Below are 22,853 nucleotides of genomic sequence, written 5' to 3' on the forward strand. Positions count from 1 at the left end.
AAAAAGGAAAAAGAATCCCACACAACCAAAAAAAGGATTTGGATTTTCCATCCAACCAAACACTTTTAGAAGAAAACAGATCCATTTCTTCTTTGATTTGATATGATTTTACTTTATGGGACAAGAGACGAGCAAAGACAAAAAGACAAAAATCCTCGGAAGCATAAGAAACATGACAGTGGCAAATCAGTCTTTCTCCGCTCTTTTTCTGCTTAACCAAACCGGAAGACCGAACCATGACTCGGTCTTCCCCGACTCGGCCCACGCGCCATTTGCAGTGATTGAGACAGTAAGACGGAGATGCAGAAGGGGTAGACTGGTAAATTAATAAATGGGAGCAATAAATCGAAACAGTGGTACTTTTCTAGGTGGCGAAAATTGCATGGGCTTTGGAAAACGAAAGGTACGAGATGACGGCCGGCGCCGTTTGCTTTGCAGTTTATGACAGTCTGAGTGAACGTCCCTTCACTAACGTCGCTTCACCGCCGTTTACAAACATCTCTTTCACTATTCTCAGAGAGAGAGAGAGAGAGAGGAGGGGAGAGAGAGAGTCTCTGAAGAATTCAATTCTCTCTCTTCATAACACTCGGGCCTCAGTCTGCCTTACACTTCACGCCAAACGTCTGCTCTCTCTCCTCACTCTGTCGTTCTCTCTCTTTCTGATAGTGGTATTATGTGTGTGAAGAACAGAGAGGGCTTAGCTCATCCACCCTCTTCTGGTTTTAGCATTTTACTCTCGTTTTCTCTTCCTTCTTCTCCAACGTCTCTTTCCGCGACTTAGGTTCTGCGAAATTGCGAAGCTTTGTGGAGATTAATGGAGAGAAGGGTTTTATGGAGGAAGAAGACGGAGCTCGTCTTCTGCTTTGGGTTAGCTTTAATGGCGGTTCTCTTTCCTCTCGGCTCCCCACTCAACGACGAAGGTGTTTCTCTCTCTATTGTTGGGGTTTTCTGAGTTTTGGGTTTCCATTTTTAGACACTCACTCTATTGTAGCCCAAAGTTTCTTCCTTGGCTTCTCGTTTGTTTGCCTAGAGAACTTGGGGAAACGAAACCACATTTTTTTTCAATAGCCAAAAGCCGATGTCCGATAGGCTCTCCCTCCGCCTGGGTTTTTTGGGTTCTGCTTTCCATTTTTGTAAACTTCCCTTTTGCATTGTAGTTAAAGTTTCTTCCTTGGCTACTCGTTTGGCTGCTGAGAAAGCAAAGGAAAACCAGTCCCACATTTTCTCAGCAGCGAAACGCCAAGCCCAATCAATCTCGAAAAAGAGGCTCTTTCGGACATTCCGGGGATGTGAAGAGACATCATTTTTTTAACTGTTTACTTTGAAATCATTATTTCATTTTTTAATGTTGCTGGGTATTATTTAATGGCGTTATTTAATTCTCTGGAATATTAAAATGGGGGTTCACAGGAAAGGCGTTGATGTCAATTAAGGCGTCGTTCAGCAACGTCGCTAACGTGTTGCTCGACTGGAACGATGCCCATGACGGAGATTTCTGTTCTTGGCGTGGGGTTTTCTGCGACAATGTCAGCCTCTCTGTGGCCTCCTTGTGAGTTTTCTCTATCCTCCTCTCTAAACCTGTTCCGGTTCTTCATGAACACTCTTAATAATGGTCCCTAACTCTGCTTAGCTCATGCTTAATGTTAACGGGGTTCCTTGGTTTTTTCATGTTTGAAGGAATCTGTCTAATCTCAACCTCGGCGGAGAGATTTCGCCAGCCATCGGAGACTTGGGGAACTTGGACTCCATGTGATCCTCATCTCTTTATTTGTTCCGTTGTAATTTCTTACTGCTATATTGTTGAAGAGATTTTGATGGATGGATTTTGTGTTTGTTATTGATAGAGACTTGCAAGGGAATAAGCTGACCGGTCAAATCCCCGATGAGATTGGCAACTGCGCTTCTCTCATACATTTGTAAGTTCTTTCCTTGGCTATTACCTATGGTCTTTTTAGCTTTTTGTTGTTCGTTTAGCTTTTGCTAATCTCTTATATTGCAACGTAGGGATTTGTCTGACAATCTTTTGTATGGAGACATACCATTCTCCGTGTCGAAGCTCAAGAAGCTGGAGCTTTTGTAAGTGGCTTTAATCATTGAATGCCAGTAAGCATTCCTCCCTGATTCTTTATTTTCCCTACGAACTAATAATCTGTTTGTGTATACAGAAATTTGAAGAACAATCAGCTGACTGGTCCCATCCCTACGACTCTCACGCAAATTCCGAACCTTAAAACTATGTGAGTTCCTTATTTATCTGTACTGTGAATTAAGTTTTAAGGCATGATATGTTTGTAAGGTACATGGAAGTATTCAGTTTCTTAAATTTATGTTGTGTAACTTTTGGATACTACTTACAGCTATTGGTATTGGCAGAATTTGCACTAACAGTTTGTTGGTTTTTTGATGGTTTGATTTTTGAAGTGATCTTGCTCAGAACGAGCTTAGTGGTGAGATTCCAAGGCTAATATATTGGAATGAAGTATTGCAGTACCTGTAAGTACCTTGACCATATTGGAAACAAGCATCTTATTTATCAAGTTTTGAATGTATCATTGTAATTTCTTTTCTGGTAGTATCGGTTGATATACTATCAGTTGTGTCCATAAATGTGTTCCGTTGTGGGAAGGGTATATTGTATTTGTGTAAGAGGCCTACGAGTTTATGATTAACTTTGTTAAAAATTGGCTTTACAGTGGATTGCGCGGAAACTCATTAACTGGATCACTGTCACCTGATATGTGTCAATTAACTGGCTTGTGGTACTTGTAAGTATTCATACATCATGGATTCAACTACTCTTAGAGCTTTCTCCTTGATAGTTTTTCTTGATCTACTTAACAGTGATGCTAGAGGCAATAATCTGACTGGCACGATCCCAGACAGCATTGGAAATTGCACAAGTTTTGAGATCCTGTAAGTTTTTGTTTTGGAGTTTAAATTCCTGCCACCCTAATAAAAAAGAAGCTTTTGGATTTGATTCTCATAATATGTTATGGGTGGCTGTGATAGGGATGTATCGTATAATCAGATCACAGGGGAAATTCCATACAACATTGGGTTTTTGCAAGTGGCTACGCTGTAAGTTTTATTGCTTTCGACTGTTAGTGTAGTTATTCTAGAGTCCAGTTTGGTAAAATACTAAAATGTTATGGTGGATTTTGTTAGGTCCCTTCAAGGGAATAGACTGACGGGAAAAATCCCTGAGGTGATTGGTCTAATGCAGGCTCTTGCTGTCCTGTAAGTGCCTTGTTTAATCTTGTGAGAATCTGTTCCAGTAGAATTTTGAAGTAGTTTGCTGTTTGCTTGCATGTTACTGAGGTTCATTTTTTACTTTAATTTTGTCTGTCTTCCAGGGATTTGAGTGAGAACGAACTGGTAGGGCCAATCCCACCAATATTTGGCAATTTATCCTACACTGGGAAATTGTAAGCTCTTGGCTTTGAGTGATAATGTCACCTTCAGTGTTTCATAATTGTGTCTTGACATATTTCTTTTTTGTTGCAGATACCTGCATGGCAACAAGTTGACTGGGTCAATTCCACCCGAACTCGGGAATATGTCAAAACTAAGCTACTTGTGAGATGCCTACTATGATATGATACAGAATTACAAACCCATAGATGCTATGTGTTACTCTCCATGTCTTAATTTACTTGTCAAATTATCTTGTGCAGGCAATTGAATGACAACAAACTGGTCGGGAGAATTCCTGCTGAGCTTGGGAAGCTGGAACAATTGTTCGAGTTGTGAGTATCTATTGTTCTAGAATTTTCGGTCCTTCATGTTCCTAGTGTTATTGTTACTTACTTAAATGTTCTGGGTCAGGAATCTTGCCAACAATGTTCTGGAAGGTCCCATTCCACATGATATCAGCTCCTGCACCGCCTTGAATCAATTGTATGATATCTTATACATGACTACCACCTGAGTTTAATGGTATGTGTAACTGTATGATATTGATTAAATTTCTTGAGGCTGAATGTTGTTTTTATTTAAGCAATGTGCATGGAAACCGCTTGACTGGGTCCATCCCTCTGACATTCCGAAATCTGCAGAGTTTGACTTATCTGTGAGTTTTTCTGTTTTGAACTTTGTTTATTGCTTGTGCTTCAGACGATCTTAATTGTATATTGATAAAATCAATTGATTGAACCTTCAGGAATTTGTCAAGGAACTATTTTAGTGGGAGAATAGCTATTGAGTTGGGACGCATCATCAATCTGGACACATTGTGGGTTCATAGGTGCCATTAGTTTTGCCTTAAAGCTGTTAATTCAGATTTAAGTGACATTGTATTACCAATCTTTTCAGGGATCTGTCTAGCAATAACTTTTCTGGCCCTGTTCCAGCTTCGGTTGGTGATCTTGAGCACCTTCTGACCTTGTATGTCTACGTTTGTACGTCTACGTTTGTACGTTCTTGCAATATAGATTCACTTTGTGTGTAACCTGACTCTTTGTACATATCGTTACTCGCAGGAATTTGAGTGGTAATCATCTTAATGGTTCTCTGCCAGCAGAATTTGGGAACCTCAGGAGTGTTCAAACTATGTAAGCTTTTAATAGGACTCTGTTGTAGTTTTTGTTGAAGAAACTCATGCCTTTCTAATTTTTTTGTGCCTTTATTGGAGTGCTTAACAGTGATATGTCATTCAACTATCTTTCTGGGAGCATCCCAGGAGAATTGGGGCAGTTGCAGAACCTTGCAGCGCTGTAAGCTCCCTACCCACTTCTTCATCAAGCCATGTCTCAGTTTTTATGCTCTACGTAATTCATCGTGCTGAATCTGTTTGTGTTTGAATTTCAATAGGATACTCAATAACAACTTCTTGAATGGAACAATACCTGATCAGCTAACCAACTGTTTCAGTCTTGCCACCCTGTGAGTTTTGTTTCTTGAATCTTTTTTCATATTCATTCTTGTGCATTTCTTAATGCTGTTTCATCCATGTTTCAGGAATTTCTCATACAACAATCTATCAGGCGTTGTACCTCCTATGAGGAACTTTTCACGATTTTTGCCAGACAGGTAAGCAAGGAAACAAAGTTGCTGTTTTCTATATTTGCTAGTGCTGATTCAAGATGTCTGTTTCAGCTTTACTGGAAACCCATTGTTGTGCGGCAACTGGTTGGGATCGATATGTAGTCCTGCCACAAAATCCAGGGGTAAAAGTTTAGACTGTTGTCTCATTTTTCTGCGCTATGGAACTCTGGTATTTGACCTCCTATATCTAGTCCAAATTTAACAAAGGATCCTTCACATTCATACTTGCAGCTCTATTCTCCAGAACAGCCGTCGTTTGTATGGCATTAGGCTTCATCACATTGTTGTCCATGGTAATAGTTGCAGTTTACAAATCTAACCAACCAAAGGATTTAACGATGGGTTCTGGCAAGTGTGGGCAAGGTATTTACTCCCCTTTTTAATTTTTAATTTATCTTGGTTTTGGTATTATTGATGTACTGCCTTATGAAGATCCGTTTTTCTTTCCAGGTCCTCCTAAACTTGTAATCCTTCACATGGATATGGCTGTACACACCTTTGACGATATAATGAGAATTACTGAGAATCTAAATGAGAAGTATATTATAGGTTATGGTGCTTCTAGTACAGTGTACAAGTGTATGCTAAAGAATTCTCGACCCATGGCAATTAAGCGACTCTACACTCGGTATCCTAATGACATGCGGGAGTTTGAGACTGAACTTGAAACCGTTGGCAGAATCAAGCATAGAAATCTTGTCAGTCTGCATGGCTATTCACTGTCTCCCCATGGAAATCTACTTTTCTATGACTATATGGAGAACGGATCTCTCTGGGATCTGCTTCACGGTTAGCCCTCCTCTCAACTGTCAAAGTTTTATTATTTTTTCGGAAAGAATGCCATTGAACTCATATACTTACTGTGTTTCCAATATTCATGACAGGACCATCAAAGAAGGTTAAACTTGACTGGGAAACGCGGTTGAAAATAGCGGTTGGTGCAGCACAGGGACTTGCTTATCTTCACCATGATTGCAACCCCCGAATCATTCACAGGGATGTTAAATCCTCAAACATATTGCTGGACGAGAATTTTGTGGCTCATCTATCTGATTTTGGAGTTGCAAAATTCATCCCAACTGCACAGACTCATGCATCAACTTATGTTCTTGGAACAATTGGCTACATTGATCCAGAATATGCCCGAACCTCCCGTGTCACCGAAAAGTCTGACGTGTATAGCTTTGGGGTTGTGCTTCTTGAGCTACTGACCGGGAAAAAGGCTGTGGAACAGGATTCAAACTTGCATCAACTGGTACGTTTCTAGATGTAACTTCAGGCTTCGTAAAGAACTCTCTGCCCGACGTAATATTTTGCTACATGATACGAACTTTATTTATTCAGTATCATTTTCTTGAGCTTGCATTAAATTTTGAGATCTGTTTATCTCAGATACTGTCCAAGGCTGATACCAATACTGTAATGGAGTCTGTCGACCCGGAGGTTTCGGTTACTTGCATGGATTTATCTCATGTCAGGAAGACCTTCCAACTCGCCCTCCTGTGCACCAAGCGAAACCCTACTGAAAGACCAACCATGCACGAGGTTGCAAGGGTTCTGGTCTCCCTCCTTCCTGCAACAGCCACAAAACATGGTTCCATTCCGAAGGGCATTGATTACGCCAAGTTTGTGGCTGACAAGGAACCACAGAAGCCAAAACCGCAGCAGCAAGAGAGCCATTCATCCAACGCTCAGTGGTTTGTCCGCTTCGGTGAAGTCATATCCAAGAACACGCTTTGAATGAAAGCTTCAGATTAGCTCTTTGCTTTTAAAACAGCTGAAATTACAATATAAGATTGAGAAGGAAAATCCCAGTTTTGGTTCATCTGCTAGTACCAATAGCAGTAGACGAAATATATGTAATCATCAAGTGTTATGACACATCTTTTGGAACGACGTCGTATAAGCAGGGATTGAAAAGTAAGAAGAAAGAACTAGTTTTTGTAACTTACATATATTTTGTTGAAGAAATGCTACTTGTCGGATTATGTCCTGATCCCTCTCTGGTTGTTTGTTTACGCTCTACTTTTTACCGTGGTGAAAGTGAAAAGTGAAAAGTATCCACAAAGATTCGGGATGAATGTCTGAAAAGGCATTTGCTTTCTGAGAACGGGTTCACGAGAGAATTTATGATTTCTGAAGTAGAAAAAACATCAAATTAATGTATATCCGAGAGGCTAGTTGTCGGGTTTTCCAAGGTAACAGGCAGTGTTCTCGGTTATTGTACCCTAACTAAGTTATAGACGAGGGGCAAACTTGATCTCCTTCAAATATACGCTACCATTGGCAAAATCTTCGCTAGATTAAGAGAGAAGAGACACTTACATGGAACAGATGGTGTTCTAAACTTATTATGCATTATGTGCTTTATGTTCATATGGCATTTGGCATTGTATGATCAATTTGAAATGCCTTCTTAGCGTCCTATTTTATATGGCTCTCATTATAACTCACATGACCTGAAACCTCTTCGAATCTTTTTATTCAGAGCCCAAAGATTAGTAGATTTGGGCAGTTGAAGAGAGAGATGCAGACCCTTAACTTGTGTGCGGTGGATTAGTAGAATGGGTTAATGAGAGCCGCATGATTTAAAATGAGTACGGAATTCCTAATCCGTCGATTCCAGACACAGAGATCCGGAAAAGATCAACTCCTTATAACATAGCTGATTTGAGGAGTTCGAGCAACGAGGGGCTCAAACATGACAAAGAAAGATTATTCGGGTAACGAATTTGAAACTTTCAATTTAAGATCGTGGGTTAATAAATGATATAAAATTTTTAGTTTGAAAGACCTAAAACTAAACCGAGAGTGCAAAAATTGGTACGCTAGTTTTTGCACTGCATAGCCCATGTTCATGCCCTCCAGGCTCTATCGCGTGCATTGAGATTTGTAGGTATTCAAATTTCTTGTTTTTCCTTTTTCTCGTTTCATAATTTCCAATACAAAAGTCAAATTGTAGGTTCATTTCGAACTGTAGCACCACATATAAGTTAACCAGCTTTGAAATCATGCTAACATCTAGATTTCCACCGGCTGTTTTCTAATCGAGGAATCCACTCCTTTTACTCAAACAATGATCTATCTGCTTCCCACTTAACCACCGATTTTTCTTTCGTGACATCTATCATTTTCATCAACTTGAAGCTCGTTTGGTAACCATATAAATGCTACGAGACTACGAGCCCTATGTATAAAAAAGAATTCAATTTAGTTAGATTACTTCGTCAACAAAATTAATAAGCCACAAAGAAAATACTAGATGATATAAAAAGAGCGACCCAACCCAACAAGGCTTTCTGCTTTGCGAGGGTCAGGAGGAGAACGTCTATCGTACACAATCTTACCCTTGTTTTACAAAAAGGCTGTTTCCACGACTCGAACTTGCGACTTTTTGTTACGGAGCAACTTTTTTGTTGCGCTAAAGATCGTCCTCAAAATACTAAATGATATAAACTTATAATTTACCTCATGATCTTGCTGAAAGGAGCTTTGGTCTGTTCACTTTTGTGGCCTTATTTCAATTAGTGGAAGCAATCAATCTTGTATTAATCTAACAAATTCGGAGCTTGGTCTCTTCGGCGTTTCATTAATCACGTTTACGAAGATAGATTAGTGATTAATCTTAGCAGGCAAAGGCTTTTTTGACTGAGGTTTTGTATTATGCTGTCCTTCGGATTCAAGGGAGAGCTGGAAAATGTCAAAAGATAAGATATTGAGGAGTTAAAAATTGAAAACTTGAATAAATTTAAAACAACAAGAGAAACTTGTAATAAGATGTCAGGTGGTGATATTCCATGCCTATCGTGCTTCATCAAGTGTTTTACTTTTACTCACATAACATCAAATATTTTGTTTGAAATACCTTCATTTTGATGTTCAAATTACATGTAAGTTTTTACGTAAAATTAGCGAACTTAGATATTGCTCCTACCTTACTAAATAAATCTGTTGGCGGCTCCTTTCGGCATCTCTTGTCGATTGCAAACTTTAATTCCTGCATACAATTTAAATCATGGCGTTAAGATTATGCACATAATTTTTTTTTTAAAAAAAAAGTTAAAGAGTTAGATTTACCTTATTTTTAAGAGAGCAAGCTACGAATTTGTAAACCATTCCACTTTTCTACTGCTTTAAGGCATACACAGAGTTTGGCCCGTGCAAAACATTAATATCAAAACTTTTACATAGCTGCAACGATTCTCATCCGGTGACATGTTTACTTACATAGAACGAAAATCGAAAGTAATTTGATTCTTGATTTTCAAGGGTTTATTATTGGAATTATTGAGGGCGAGTCTTAACGCAAAAGAAATATTATAATTTGCGAGCGAAATGTCATAGGTTGGAGTTATGGAAACAACCTCTTTGCAAGGCAAGGGTAAGGCCGCATATGATAGACGTTCCCTCGACCTTCGTAAAGCGGGAAGTCTAGTTGGCTTGTGATCTGCTTTTTTTTTTTTTGTTTTTTTAACTATTGAAATTATTAACCTTAAAAGTAAAAATCAAATTTGAAGATGGAAAAATTCCATGACTGCAAGGTAAAACTACACAGAAATTACACAAGATGGGATTCATTTGACAAGCTAAAAGGCAGAGATAGTTACCCTTCGATCTCTGTAGTTTCATTTTCTGATAAATAACTAGAATTAGGTCCATTTGTTACCTGCAGTGACAATATTATTTCGTCGTAAGAGTTGACAAAAATTAATAAGTTCAAATTCAAATAATCGGACAAGTTTCAGAGGGTTACATGGTGATAGTATGTCTTTTGCATAACTCGCGCTGATGTCCGAAGGCGAAACATCTGATGACAATCAAATTAAGAACGTTATGAGGTGCATTTGTTATCGCTAAGAGAAAACTTCAGTAGGAGTGGCTGGGCCTTGTTGTTAAGTATTATGTATTGTGGTCTCATCTGAATCACGCTGCCTAACCAGGGCAGATTTGCCGAGGTTTCTCTCCTTTGCAAAGACGGTCCAAGGAAATACAGTGCAATGTTCTATGATTACCTGAAACTCTGTTGCTGGAATTGTGAGTTTTTTAGGGCTAGGCCATGGAGGAGCCCTGAGAATCTGCAGACCAAAATATCAAAGAAACTAAAGATCACAAAATCGTATAAATTAGAACGAGTTCAAAAGGGTAATGAACAATTCAATTCGAGTGTTAAAAGGAGTATGAACTTGCTTTTGATTGTTCTCCTGGTTTGGCATTAACCTTATACCTGAAAATCAGTGTTATATGCTCATTAGGTAGACCTTCATACACCAAACAAAATATTTTACCAAAATCATGCAAGAGGTCTTTGTGCTCTATTTGCTGTTTCCAAATTTGGTTCCTTCGGATGGTAACTTTAGGTCTGGCAGCATCAGCTCCGACCTGCACGACACCACAAAAAACTATTTTTTTCTTATTTCGAAAGAAAATAAAATGCTATTTTCACGATCAAAAGCACATAACCTTGTTTTCGTAAAATGTATGTTACCTTTTTCGACACCTTGTGTAACCAGAGATGTTGATGCTTGAGTTGTTCAGCAACCTACTTCACAAATGCATAAAGAGCCCTTCAGAAATTGTTATGAAAGATTCATAAACTATTGAACTTCGTTAATCACAACTGGGTGGTTTAAATACGCTATTGGACTTGAGTGTAACAACTTCATACCGAACATAATAAAGTACGCGATTCAATAAAGATCAAACAGATAAGAGATGCAAAAACTATCAAATGAAAAAATGTTCAAGTGCACCTTGCGTACATAGCCAGCCTCCAACTTGTGTCTTTTCGTAGGTGGCGGAGAATTCTGTGATTTCTCATCAAGTTTCCTGAGCTTTTTCGCCACTCCGTGTAATCAAGAGTCAGAAAAAGGCACAAGTTAGAGAAAACACCAAACAATTAGAACCAAAGATACATCATCCGAGACAAAAAATTAGCACGTCCTTAATAACCGGTTGGAGTGAATTTCTCGGCGGTGATTTTGCTCGGCCAGCTGACTTGCCGTGGGTTTCATTAACGTTGAACTCCTTGATAGAGGTGGTGACTTGCCCGGGGACTTTGGTTTAGCGCTTGGAGTGTCTAGAGCCATGTGATTAGGGAGTTCTAATCGTGTTGAAACACCATAAAACATGACAGTAAAAACAACTTCATCTGCTTATTCATGCGAAGCCGATTTAGAAAACAGAAATAATATTATCACGTCGAAAGTTTAATAAGAAATGAGAAAATGATGCAGAAGTACACAGTAGTAAAAAATGAAAATGTACCTCTAATATTATCGTCTACTACTACAGAGACCTCCGCTTCCATGCAATTATTTGAGTCAACTTCTTCAACGTCTTTTGGTTCGGTGGAGTTTTTTACAGGTTCCGGATGAATCCGTTTTTGCAAATTCAACAATTTTTCAAGGAAAGCTAAGGGATTCAAAACAAGGTACAATTAACCGAAGAAAAAACAGAGTTAGTGGTTAAGTTAACAAATTACAAATAATTATAATTCTCTTAATCTCTAATTTGTTCACGTAAACAATGTAATATAGTTCAGATGCATGAACTAAACATATAGATATTGAAATGAATTAGCAGAATCGATCATCAATTGATGTGGTAATCATAGAAAATGATAAAAAAATTCGTTGTTTTGGGACATGACAAGGAGAAGAGCAAACCAATGTTTCTGAAAACGCTTACGCGAGGGCTGATAACCTCCTGCTGACAGGAACCATTCCTCCGCCTCCTCGGCCTCCCGACCAGTCTTCGGCCGAGTGAAATCGTAGAACCTGGGCGCATCGAATTCATAGTCCATGTCAATTTCTCCCCCCTCGAAAGCCTCCCTAACAAACTCCACCATTTCTTCGTCCATCTCTCTCTCTCCCCCTCCCTCTGAACCAGCTTTCAGGCAAATGAGCCAGCGAAGTTTAAAAGTAATTTATGTCATAATATTCTGGAATGTTTTACTCCATTGCTGATTCTCGCGTTCTTGAAAAGCTTTCGGGGACTTTCGAAGAAACGACCGGGATTCAAACTTTCCCGGGAAATCAAAATTCCGAAACACAGAGAGAGAGAGAGAGAGATTATATATAAATGTATGTGTAAATGTATATATGTATGTAGAAGTTTTGATTAAGGTTAAAGTGAAACCCTAATTGAAATTTCTGATACGTGAAGAAGAAGAAATGGAAGATTGGATATTTGTTTTGGGCGATAATTTCGGATTGGTTTTAAGAGGGCAAACGCAGCAACAAAAGGAAAGACGACGAAGACAGAGAAGGAGGAGGACTTTTCTTCGCGCCCAAGGTTGAGAGAAATGTTCCGTCCGCCCAGAATTTTGAAATGGTGGGCTCCATTCCATTACCCCCAAACACTTGTTTTGTGGTCCCTCACCTTACATATTCGTTCGTTGTGCCCAACTAAATGGGAGTTTTAAGGGTATAGACTCATAGGATGCATCTAAACCTTTGGGGGTTGAATTTTGATACTATGAGCCAGTTAATTCTAGAATATTCAGACCAAATGACATAAGAACCTCACGTTTTTGTAATTTTCAAGCCTGATAAGCCAATAAGAAATTTTGATTTTTTTTTTTTTTTGAATTTTAATTCCATTTGTAGACAAATATATCAAATTTAACAACCATGAAGAACTATTTTTCTACATTTGCATGCAATGATACATGTACAAACACATATTATGTATTCCAAATATATCTGTTTGGACCTGATTTTACAATATCATCCTGAGCAATCGAGAGCGTTAGATGAGCGGGTTCTAGACCGTTGGATTTCATATTTTTCTAGATATTACTATTAGATTTTCGTAGTAATTATGAAATATATTTTTGGAAGCAAAGGAGATCAATTTCAGTTCGAATTGTTACACTTACATGATGATTGGTTTGAAAGCTAACGTGGCGGGTTAAGAGACTATTTTCCATGCATTTCATGAATAAGATAATTAGCAGTTGGAAATGGTGATAAAGATGGCAAAGGTAGATAACGACCGAATTTGCTCAGAACCGAACCATGCATGCAGGTTATCTCGGTAATGGTGATATCTAATGATTACCAAAAGATAATTGGAATGGTGACGTGATGTGAGTAGATGGGTTTTGAAGAGATAAGAATTGGTGAAAGTGGACGGCAGTGAGATATCGTGCGCAGAACTTGTTATAAAGTTTGAATATACGGTGATGTTCTCTGTTGTTGGATTGCTGATTGGACTTTACAAACACCATCAGGTCGTGCCAAGCAGATATTCCACCCTATAAATACAAAGTGGCGCACATCGTAAAAGGTCCCTTTCAAATCAACACATAAATTTCTCTACGCTAAGTTTCTCAACAACTCTGAGATTTTTTCTTTTTTCCCTTTCTTCTCGCCAACACATTCTCAGTTTGGATAGACAACACTGGAGCCGTAGAATTAGCCGACCGAGGAACACTTTTAGTTTGGATAAACAATACTGTTTCGAGATCAACTGGTTATTTATCCAAGTCTCGGTAAGGATTTCCGAGTCTTTGTTGGTAGAGGTCATCTCATCAGCCTTCTCCGCGAATGGAGGTGTTACTAGGTTACTACATTCGGCACATTGAAAGCTGAATTTGAAATTGAACTTCCTAGAATTAGCAGCCTTATCTTCAGGCTCTAGAACCTGAAGGTTAAAACGTGTTCCTTCCTCGGCCGCAGTCTTGAGATCAAGAAGTCAGCAGCGCGCCCAACGTCACATCAACATATTTACTCCCCGTATATGTACTCACTTATAGAGATACTACCAGTTCTTAGATTGAAAGGCAAATTAGGCTCATCATATATTTTTGCACGAGCCCTTCTTGACCTATTTGGATCTTCGTGGTCGTCAACGGACTCTCCATCAATATACCCATCTCGCTCATCCTCCACTATCATATTGTGTAATATGATGCAAGACATCATGATGGAGTCCAAATTTTCTCGACTCCACCCTTTTGCCAATTCGCTAATGATCTTCCATCGTGCTTGTAGAATACTGAAAGCTTTCTCAACATCTTTCCGATATGCCTCTTGGCGTAAGGTAAACAACTTTTCTGCGTCATTCCTAAGGTTTGGAATTGCTTAGACAAGTGTCGCCCACTTTAGGTAGATGCCATCTGCTAAGTAATACCCCATATTGTATTGATGGTTGTTGATGTAGTAGTCAAGTTGAGGTGTTTTACCTTCTGTCAAGTTATTTAAGAGGGGTGAACGCCCAAGAACTGTAATGTCATTTTGGGATCCAGGGACTCCAAAGAAAGCATGCCAGATCCATGTGTCATATGAGGCAACCACCTCTAACACAACAATTGGCTTTCTCGACCTTCCGCTAAAGCCTTATTGCCATCCGGTGTGACAGTTCTTCCAATCCCAATGCATGCAGTCTAATGACCTTATCATGCCCGGAAACCCACGGTCTTCAACTTTGCGAAGGAGCCGATTCAGATCTTTTTGATTTGGCTCGCGGAGGTACTCATCTTTGTAAACCTGAACAATTGTGTCACGAAATTGTTCAAGAGTATCAAGGTATGTAGACTCAGACATATAATGAGTTTCATGCATCGAATCAGCTGGGGAGCCATATGCCATCATTCGAAGTGCAACAGTAACCTTCTGATGAGGTGAGAAACCAGGGCGGCCTGCTCTATCCCGCTTCTGTCGAAAGTATGGATTGATCTGCTAGACATCACGAAGTAAACGCTTGAAGACATGACTCCTCATCCGGAAGCGACATTTGAAATCCTCTTATGTGTACACTGAGTTGGGGTTGAAGTAGTTGTTCATCAAATTGGCATGCGACATCACTTTGTTTCGTGGTTTGTAAGATTGACCAGCAATAGAGCCACCCCATTGAGGTTGTTCCTCAATTGGCTGACACACCATGGCCACAACTATGGCTGCTGCTCTGTTTTGTTTGTTGCGCCTTACTTGAACTTCTTAATCGGACTCCTCATCTTCTCATCTCATTTGCGCCCATTTTGCTTCCAATTTGGAATTGGATGAGGATCCCTAGTTGGAATCCGAAGAGGATCTAAAGTTGGAATTCATTGCAAACTTGAATTGAAAAAGATTGAATTGAAATAGATTGAATTCAAAGTTGTGTAAATTATAGCCTAATATCCACCCTATTTATAGCAAAAGAAAAATTCAAATCCAACGGCTAGCTGACATCAGCATGATGTCAGCTACCAATGGCTAGCTGACGTCACTTAGCTGTTGAATTTGAATTTAAGTTGTAGTTTTTAAATAATAAATTATGTTTGGCCCTATGACCTTCGGTTGGAGATGGTTTTTTGGGACAGGGCTAAAACGAGTCCTATGGCCCTTTGGCTCTCAGTTGGAGACGGAGACAAATTTGGTCCTATACTGTTCATTAAAATATTAATTTCTTGGAGGGCCAGAGGGCTAAAACGAGCCCTCTGGCCTCGGTTGGAGATGGCCTTAGGAGTAGAATTCTCTTCTCTTCTATTATTATTCTCTTCCCTCCTCTCCTCACCCTCTTTTTTATCTTTTTATTTATATAAAAAAATTCAAAATAAGATGTTGACGTAACTTAATGGTAACCGTTTAAACAGAATAAGATGAAAGAAGAGAGAGATTAGAAATGGAGAGAATCTTACTCTGCCTTAAAAAAAAGGTAATGCTAGGGTGTATAAATTTATAGACAAAATTTTGTAAACTAAATAACATAGAAATTAATGGTAAAATTATAATTTAAATATTGATCAACATACTTCATTGTAAATTTTAATGATAAATTTAATTTTCTAAGCATTACCTTAAATTTTAATGGTATCGTGGTAGGCCTTCCATGGTCAAAGCCTTTCGACACAGAAAAGTCTTACGTACAGCTGGCAAGGCCTTTTCTTTCCTTCAATTTTCGGCTTGTTCCCTTTTTCAAGTGTGTTGAAACTTGAGTATTAATTTTTAATCTTTAAATTCTTGGCCCGTCATTTAATTTGTTCAAGTGTGAGAATTAGTCACCGTAGGCATTGATTACCTGGGTTGTGAGAAACAATCATTGTTGCTTGCTCACATTAACTCCTCACAAACATCATGTACGCCACATCTTGGTTTGAACTTGTAACTAAAAAGAACATCTTGCATATGTTCAACAATCCAATAATGCTGCCCATTATTTGGTCCATATTTTGTTGGAAGTCTTTCTGCATGCCAACAAATCTAAGAAAGCTTAGATTTCTGAGGTACTGGATGCCAGAGGGCACCTGCATCAGTTGAGTGGAAGGCCCGATTTGTAACTCTCGGAGAAGAGGCGTGGCCCTATTGTCCATGCTCAATGAGTTTAGTCAAGGCAATAAGGGCTGGTTTGGTATTGCTGTGCTTTGAAAAAAAGTTGTTTTTGCTGTGCTGTGAGAATAAGCGGCTGTGAAATAAAACAGCAGAGTGTTTGGTATACTTTTTTGTAAAAGTGTTTTTGAAAAAGAAAAAAAAGCAGTATTATAGTGTTTGGTAAACTTTAATATAAAACAAATGTGAAAAAAAGTCGGTTTTTCAAAGCTGGGTTTTGCAGCTTCTTGTTTTTTTGCTTTTTTTCACCCAAAATTGTGAAAAAAAGCTGAAGCTGAATGTTTACCAAACACAAAAACAGCTCCCAGCTTTTTTCAGAATCACTTCAGTACCAAACCAGGCCTAAGTCCTTGAGTTTTAGCGCCCAAGTTCCTTAAAGCCTCCCTCAAAATGCACTTGCACACCATCATATGCCTTGTATCAGAACCCAAGCTCCACCAAATTAGAAAGGTTTTGAAGGGCTTTCAGTGGGGCACCATCAACCTTGACCAAAGAAATTCATAGCTTGACGAGTTATTGAAGCTTTCGAATCCAACTTGGCAACTTCTCTAGAGGCCCCTTCAAGTGGAGAAAACCGAAATAGATTCGGGTTGAATTGAAATGAATTGTTGTAGGTCAAGGACTTCATCTTCACTTATTGTGTTTAATTCTAGAGATTCAAGGTGATTCACTTTCAATCGGAGCACATATAGCATGTCCATATTCAATTTTCAAGTTTTTCAGGCTTAACTTTCGTAGCTGCCTTAGATTTTCCAATGCTTTAATTAGTTTGATTTCGCAGTAATTTGTTTCCACATGGTATATATGATAGCACCCAAATCTCTAAGCCCTATTCAACCTGCAGTTACACAAAGGCTAGGGAGGGAGAGGGAAGGAAGAGAGAGCAGAGCTCCCGAATTGTTTTTGTGTTTGTATTTCTTTTTGTAAATTTTGATAATTTTTTTTTAATTTAATTCCATTTGTAAATAAGTATATAAAATTTTCCAACATAAAGAATTGTTTTTCTACATATGCATGTGAGTATACATGTACGAACGCATATTATGTATTTCAAATGTGTCATATCATGACACAAACATTAACTATATTGTATATATGTAACTGAATTAATCTGTATATACAAAAGGAGAAGGCTCAACGCTTAAAATTTTTAAAATTCACAATCTACCCTTTGGTTAACAAAATTTCTAAAATCCACAATCCTACAAATTAATATCAAGAATACAAGACAGTAAAGAATGGGTAAAATAAAAAATAGAAAAAAAAATAGATCTTTAGGTTATGTTGAACAAAAATATAGAACACCTATACTTTTGTTTGAGTAGAGATGGGAAAAAACTCACATATATGATTTAATTTTCTAAATCATATTCTTCAATCTTATTATCTCTCTCAGTTAATTGAATTGGTGATCAAGGGACAAAACTGACAAAAATATGAAGGGTTTTTATTCCTTTTTAAAGCAAAGATACGAGGTAAATAGTTGTCAATTATATCTTATAAAAACTTGATTCATTCATAAAAAAATTAATGAAATTTTATCATGTCATTGGAGCATTCTATGTTTGAGGTCATTATATCTTGTTATTTTAATTTTTAATTAAAAACAATTTATTGCAACCACAAAAAAAATAACAAGAAAAATGCTAAGAAGACCACACCCAAGCACGACACACAAAAGAAAAAAAAAAGCGAAGAAGAAAGAGCCCCTCCCAGTCAATCTACACAAGAACCAAGGACAGCAGAGCTAACAATTCAATCTTAACGGCCCATAAACCTGTAGTCTTTAGACACTCCCATTTTTTTTTTATCAAGTTGGAATCAGGCATTCGACCAAGACGAAAAATCGGAATCATACAGGTAGTGGACTTCATTATCGCCATATCTCGGGCCAGAATTGTAACAAAAACAAACTTGTCGTATATGTTTAACAATCCAATAATGTGGGCCATTATTTGGATCCATTTGTCGTGCAAGCTCCTTCGTCATGTCATTAAACGCAAGACCTCTCAAATTTCGGAGGTGGTGGATGCCAGATGGCACCTCCTTCAGTTGTGGGCAAGATCCAATGTAAAACTCTTGGAGAAGAGGCATAACCCCATTGTCTATGATCAGTGAATTTAGTCCCTGCATTTCCTTGAGTAGTAGCACCCTAAGTTTCTGAAATCCTCCTTCCTCAAAATGCAGCTGCACGCCATCATATCCCATTTGTCCCAAACGAAGCTCCAACAGATTAGGAAGATTTTGAAGGGCTTTCAATGGGGAATCTCTCAACCTTGACCAATGAATCACCAATCTGACGAGGTGTTGAAGATTTGAAATCCAACTTGGCAACTGCTCTAAACGCCCCTTCAAGATCAGAGACCGAATAAATTCTGGTGGAGTTGAAATGGATTCTAGATCAAGGACTTCATCTTCACTTATTGCACTTAAATCTAGAGATTCAAGGCGATTCATCTTTTCAATAGAAGCACACAGAGCCCTTCCATCTTCACGTTTCAATTTTTTTAGGCCCAACTTCCGCAGCTGCCTTAACTTTCCCAATTCTTTGATTAGCTTGATCCCTCCATGATTCGCCTCCACATGGTACAGTTTTTGCAAAGCTTGTAAGCATCCAATACCTTCATGTATCTTCACTCCTCTTTCCCTATTCAAGCAAAAACGCATGCTGTAGTTACGATAGTAGACCAAAAGAAACCGCAGCTTAACAAGCTTATTGATCTTCGCTGGTATTTCATACACCAAAGACTGTTTTAGATCCAGAGTTTCTAAGTTTTTCAGATTGCCTATGGAGTCTGGAAGCAACTCCACCTTTGTATTCCTCAGGCTTAAATACGTCAAGAGATACAAATCCCCCACATATTTCGGAAGTTGATTGATTGGAGCGTCCATGAAATCCAAAACTTTCAGAAGTTGAAAGTTTCCCCTCAATGTATTGAGGAAAGACTCGGGCCATTCTTCTTGGTTGAAAGTAAACACAGAACGAATATGAGACTGTGTAATGCTTCCCAAGACTTCAGAGGGACTGACGTTGATTGAGAGACGCCGATTTGTTGGTTTAAAAGTTGACTTGTCTTTCGATAAGACATGACAGAAGCTTGAATCCCCACCCTTTTTAAGGAGGACTTCGCGCAACAGATCATGAACTCTACAACTTCGAGCTTTTCCATTCATGTAAACTTTTGACACTTGAACCAAGCTTCTGTGAATTAGCTCAGTCAAGTATTCCTCTCCAACCTCTTCCAGTGTCTTGCCTTCCTGCAATTTTACAAACCCTTCAGCAATCCACAACCGAATCAATCTTACACAACTAATTGAGTAGTCCTCTGGAAAGATGCCAAAGTATAAGACGCATGATTTGAGGTAATATGGTAGATGGTGATAGCTGAGGGATAGGATTCTTGTGAGGCTTGTAAGATGGGGATTGCTTTCCAACTCTGAACTTAAGCTATTGTATAACTTCCGCCATTCATCCACCACTTTATCTTTCGTTGACAGCAGACCACCTATGCAAACAATTGCCAAAGGTAGTCCCTCGCACTTTTTAACGATTTCCCGTGACATATCTTCTAACTCTGGAGGGCACTTTCCCTCCAATTCAAACTGAAATGCCTTTCTACAAAACAATTCCCATGCCTTCTCCGGAGGCAGAGGTTGCAAGTGATGAACATGAACAAAACAAGATTTTTTGCAAAAATCGGCAACATCTTGACTCCTTGTAGTAATCATTATTCTTCCGCCTTTATTATCCGGTAAAGCATGTTCTATAGCCCCCCAAAAATCTACTTCCCACACATCATCAAACACAACAACATACCTCTTTTCCTGCAAATACTCTCTTGATTTTCTGATCAAGGACTCCTTGTCTATTGTGTCAATTCCCTTTGGCAAATTCTGCTTCCCTGAATTATATAACCTTTTGATTACCGTCCTCAGAAGATCCTCCACCTTGTATGTCTGGGACACCATAATCCAAGCGTAGCAATCAAATTGGTACAGCACTGCCTGATTGTCATAAACTTTTTTTGCAAGAGTGGTCTTCCCAATTCCTCCCATGCCAACCACTGATATCACTTCGCGTCTCGGCGCTCCTCCAACCAACAAATTAGTTAGCTTTGCTCTGGCGGGTTCAATCCCCACCACTTCAGCCTCCTCAATGAAAAGGGAAGCCACTCGAGGGTCATGCCGCAGAAGAGTCTTTTCGCCATTATCTTGACCTTGCTGGTCAATGGAACTGAGTTCGTATCTTTTTCTTCTTTCCTGAATATCACGAACCAATACTTTCATACAGTCAACTTTCGAAACTATCGCATCCGGTGATCTCATTTTTTTAGCCGACCGGATAATTTTATGGAAAAAACGAATGAATCCAGGATCTTGATGGTGCCGTGTGATGCGGAGCAAATATTCATCAATGACATCTTCAATGTAAAAAGCTGCTTCTCTTACTTGGTTGACCCAAGTTTTGACACTGTCATTCGTCGTCTCTCCATCTGCAGCCGCCTTAGCATCTGCGTCCTTGAGGAATGATCGGATGCTCTCTAGCTCATCTTTGATGAAACCAACTTCTTTGCGTACGTCTCTCGAAAGGTTTGCTTCTGTGGTGATGAGTAGTTGAAATAACTTGTCGATCACAAAGCATACAATTTGTTCTGCCATATAATCTGAGCATCCAACAACCCCAAACTATATGCTATTTGTTTGGTTTGGGTGAGCAAACAGTTGCTCGGGAAAAAAAAAATATTGGGAATCAAAGGTAGAGAAAGGAAATCTGAAAACTAGAAGAGGAAGCAAGAATTAGGAGCAAATTGAATGCTGTGAAGCAGATGGCTTTGGTATCAAGAAAATCAGAAACAATGAAGCAGATTGAGAAAATTGATGGATTGAAATGTTCAGACACCTTTTTCTTTATATAAAAAAAATGCAAAATAAGATGTTGACCTGACTAGAAGAAGATGGAAAGAGAGATAATAAAAAGAAAGAGAATCTTACTCCACCTCAAAAATGGGTAATCCTTGAAAGATTAAATTTGAACGTAAAATTTTATAAATTAAATGACATAGAAGTTGGCAAGTAACCTTTTATCATAATGGTAGAAATGTGTTGAGCCTTGCATGACGGTATGGGTTCAAACCCCGTTGGTGGCTAATCTAACAAAATTTATCGTTTGACAAAAAAAAAAAAAAAAACATAGAAGTTGATGATTAAATTATGACTTAAATGTATCATTTAATTTGTAAATTTTGTCCATCAATTTAATTTTCTACGTGAAGTTTCAGAAACAATGAAGCAGATTGAGAGATGTTCAGACAGAGGTAGATTGTTTGCCTTCTTGTTTGAGTATCATTCTCATCTTTTTTTATTTGTGCGGTCACAGTTAAATTACGTCAATATTTTACATTCTTATTATTTTTTATCTTATTATCTTTATAAAAAAAATCAACATAAAATATCCTTCTCATCTTTTTTTATTTGTGCGGTCACAGTTAAATTACATCAATATTTTACATTCTTATTTTTTTTTATCTTATTATCTTTATAAAAAAATCAACATAAAATGTTCTGATTCAATTAATTTACTTGTGTAAACCATTGACAAAGTCTAAGCCAGTTCTCAATTAATTTAATTGTGTAATCCATCAATTAATCATATTGCAGACTTTCCAGACTTGTTCTGATTCAATTTCAGTAATTAATCAGTCCCAGTTTATACCGTGGATTTGGCTGATATATGAGCCGATTAATTTTCTCTTATCCATACGGCAAGAAATGAGAATTCGAGTTAGAAAGGTGGTTAGCAATGTGTTCGTAATAATTGAGCTGGGAATTGCGATATTGTAGCAATTGGTCAGGTCAACAAGTAAGGCCAAATTAATGAGTTCAGATCTACCGCGCTTAAGTTTCATCTGCTTGCATCCTCTGCTGACAAGTGTCCTATAACACTGTCAGCAAAAGTACGCGGAAGGTGGGTGAGCAGAGGAAACTTGTGCACCGCAGATTTGAACTCCAAAGGAACGAGTAATTTTTGGGTGTGCTGGGAACACCATGCCACGTGGTGTTCCCTCACACATAAAAATTCAAATTTATTTATTTATTGAAATAAAAAATTGAAGTATATTCAAAATTTGAATTTTTATGTGTGAGGGAACACCACGTGGCATGGTGTTCCCGGCACACCTAAAAATTTCTCCAAAGGAACCATTGCCACCAACTGGGATTGATTAGTAAATTGCATGCTTTGCCCTGTACAAAGTCAACGGGTTGTCTCTGGTTTTGCATCCACACCTAAGACACCTCCCCAAGTCTCCTTTTAAAAAGTAACAAAACAACCACCATTTTGTCGTTGCCTACCATGATTCGTGAAGCCTTTCAAATCATCAGTTCAAAAATTCTTACATACAGCTTGTAATTCCAAAATTATACCCCACCACATTACAATACTAGTTATGGGGATTATTCCACCTCTTTTTACGACAATTTCTTGAATTTAGTGCATGT

General features: G+C 38.5%; 3 protein-coding genes across 3 annotated transcripts; 1 reads left to right on the top strand and 2 right to left on the bottom strand.

Moving 5' to 3' along the window:
* Positions 1 to 592: 592 nt before the first annotated feature.
* On the top strand, positions 593 to 7,031 carry LOC103936869 (LRR receptor-like serine/threonine-protein kinase ERL1). The gene is made up of 27 exons (XM_048564988.1): positions 593 to 920; positions 1,411 to 1,549; positions 1,678 to 1,749; positions 1,845 to 1,916; positions 2,005 to 2,076; positions 2,166 to 2,237; positions 2,422 to 2,493; positions 2,694 to 2,765; positions 2,842 to 2,913; positions 3,010 to 3,078; positions 3,166 to 3,237; positions 3,354 to 3,425; positions 3,505 to 3,576; positions 3,675 to 3,746; positions 3,826 to 3,897; positions 3,998 to 4,069; positions 4,160 to 4,231; positions 4,312 to 4,383; positions 4,479 to 4,550; positions 4,641 to 4,712; positions 4,810 to 4,881; positions 4,957 to 5,028; positions 5,095 to 5,165; positions 5,275 to 5,406; positions 5,494 to 5,832; positions 5,928 to 6,298; positions 6,436 to 7,031. The coding sequence occupies exons 1-27, from the start codon at positions 815 to 817 to the stop codon at positions 6,781 to 6,783; spliced, it is 2,943 nt and encodes a 980-aa protein (XP_048420945.1). The 5' UTR covers positions 593 to 814; the 3' UTR covers positions 6,784 to 7,031.
* A 1,859-nt stretch (positions 7,032 to 8,890) lies between these two features.
* Positions 8,891 to 12,962, bottom strand: LOC108866529. Its single transcript, XM_048565410.1, has 10 exons — positions 11,731 to 12,962; positions 11,308 to 11,469; positions 10,982 to 11,191; positions 10,794 to 10,888; positions 10,529 to 10,582; positions 10,268 to 10,422; positions 10,056 to 10,118; positions 9,797 to 9,850; positions 9,121 to 9,709; positions 8,891 to 9,040 (listed from the first exon to the last, which is right to left on the bottom strand). Exons 1-9 carry the CDS (start codon positions 11,888 to 11,890, stop codon positions 9,706 to 9,708), a joined length of 957 nt encoding a protein of 318 aa, XP_048421367.1. The 5' UTR covers positions 11,891 to 12,962; the 3' UTR covers positions 8,891 to 9,040; positions 9,121 to 9,705.
* Positions 12,963 to 17,936: 4,974 nt separating this feature from the next.
* On the bottom strand, positions 17,937 to 21,277 carry LOC103936857 (disease resistance protein RPM1). Its single transcript, XM_048565411.1, has one exon. It carries the CDS (start codon positions 21,012 to 21,014, stop codon positions 18,177 to 18,179), a length of 2,838 nt encoding a protein of 945 aa, XP_048421368.1. The 5' UTR covers positions 21,015 to 21,277; the 3' UTR covers positions 17,937 to 18,176.
* Positions 21,278 to 22,853: the final 1,576 nt, after the last annotated feature.

Source organism: the organism of the source record quoted next, unplaced genomic scaffold (assembly GCF_019419815.1).
Source record: "Pyrus x bretschneideri cultivar Hongxiangsu unplaced genomic scaffold, Pyrus_bretschneideri_v1 Contig4, whole genome shotgun sequence".
In the NCBI taxonomy this organism is placed as follows: Eukaryota; Viridiplantae; Streptophyta; class Magnoliopsida; order Rosales; family Rosaceae; genus Pyrus; species Pyrus x bretschneideri.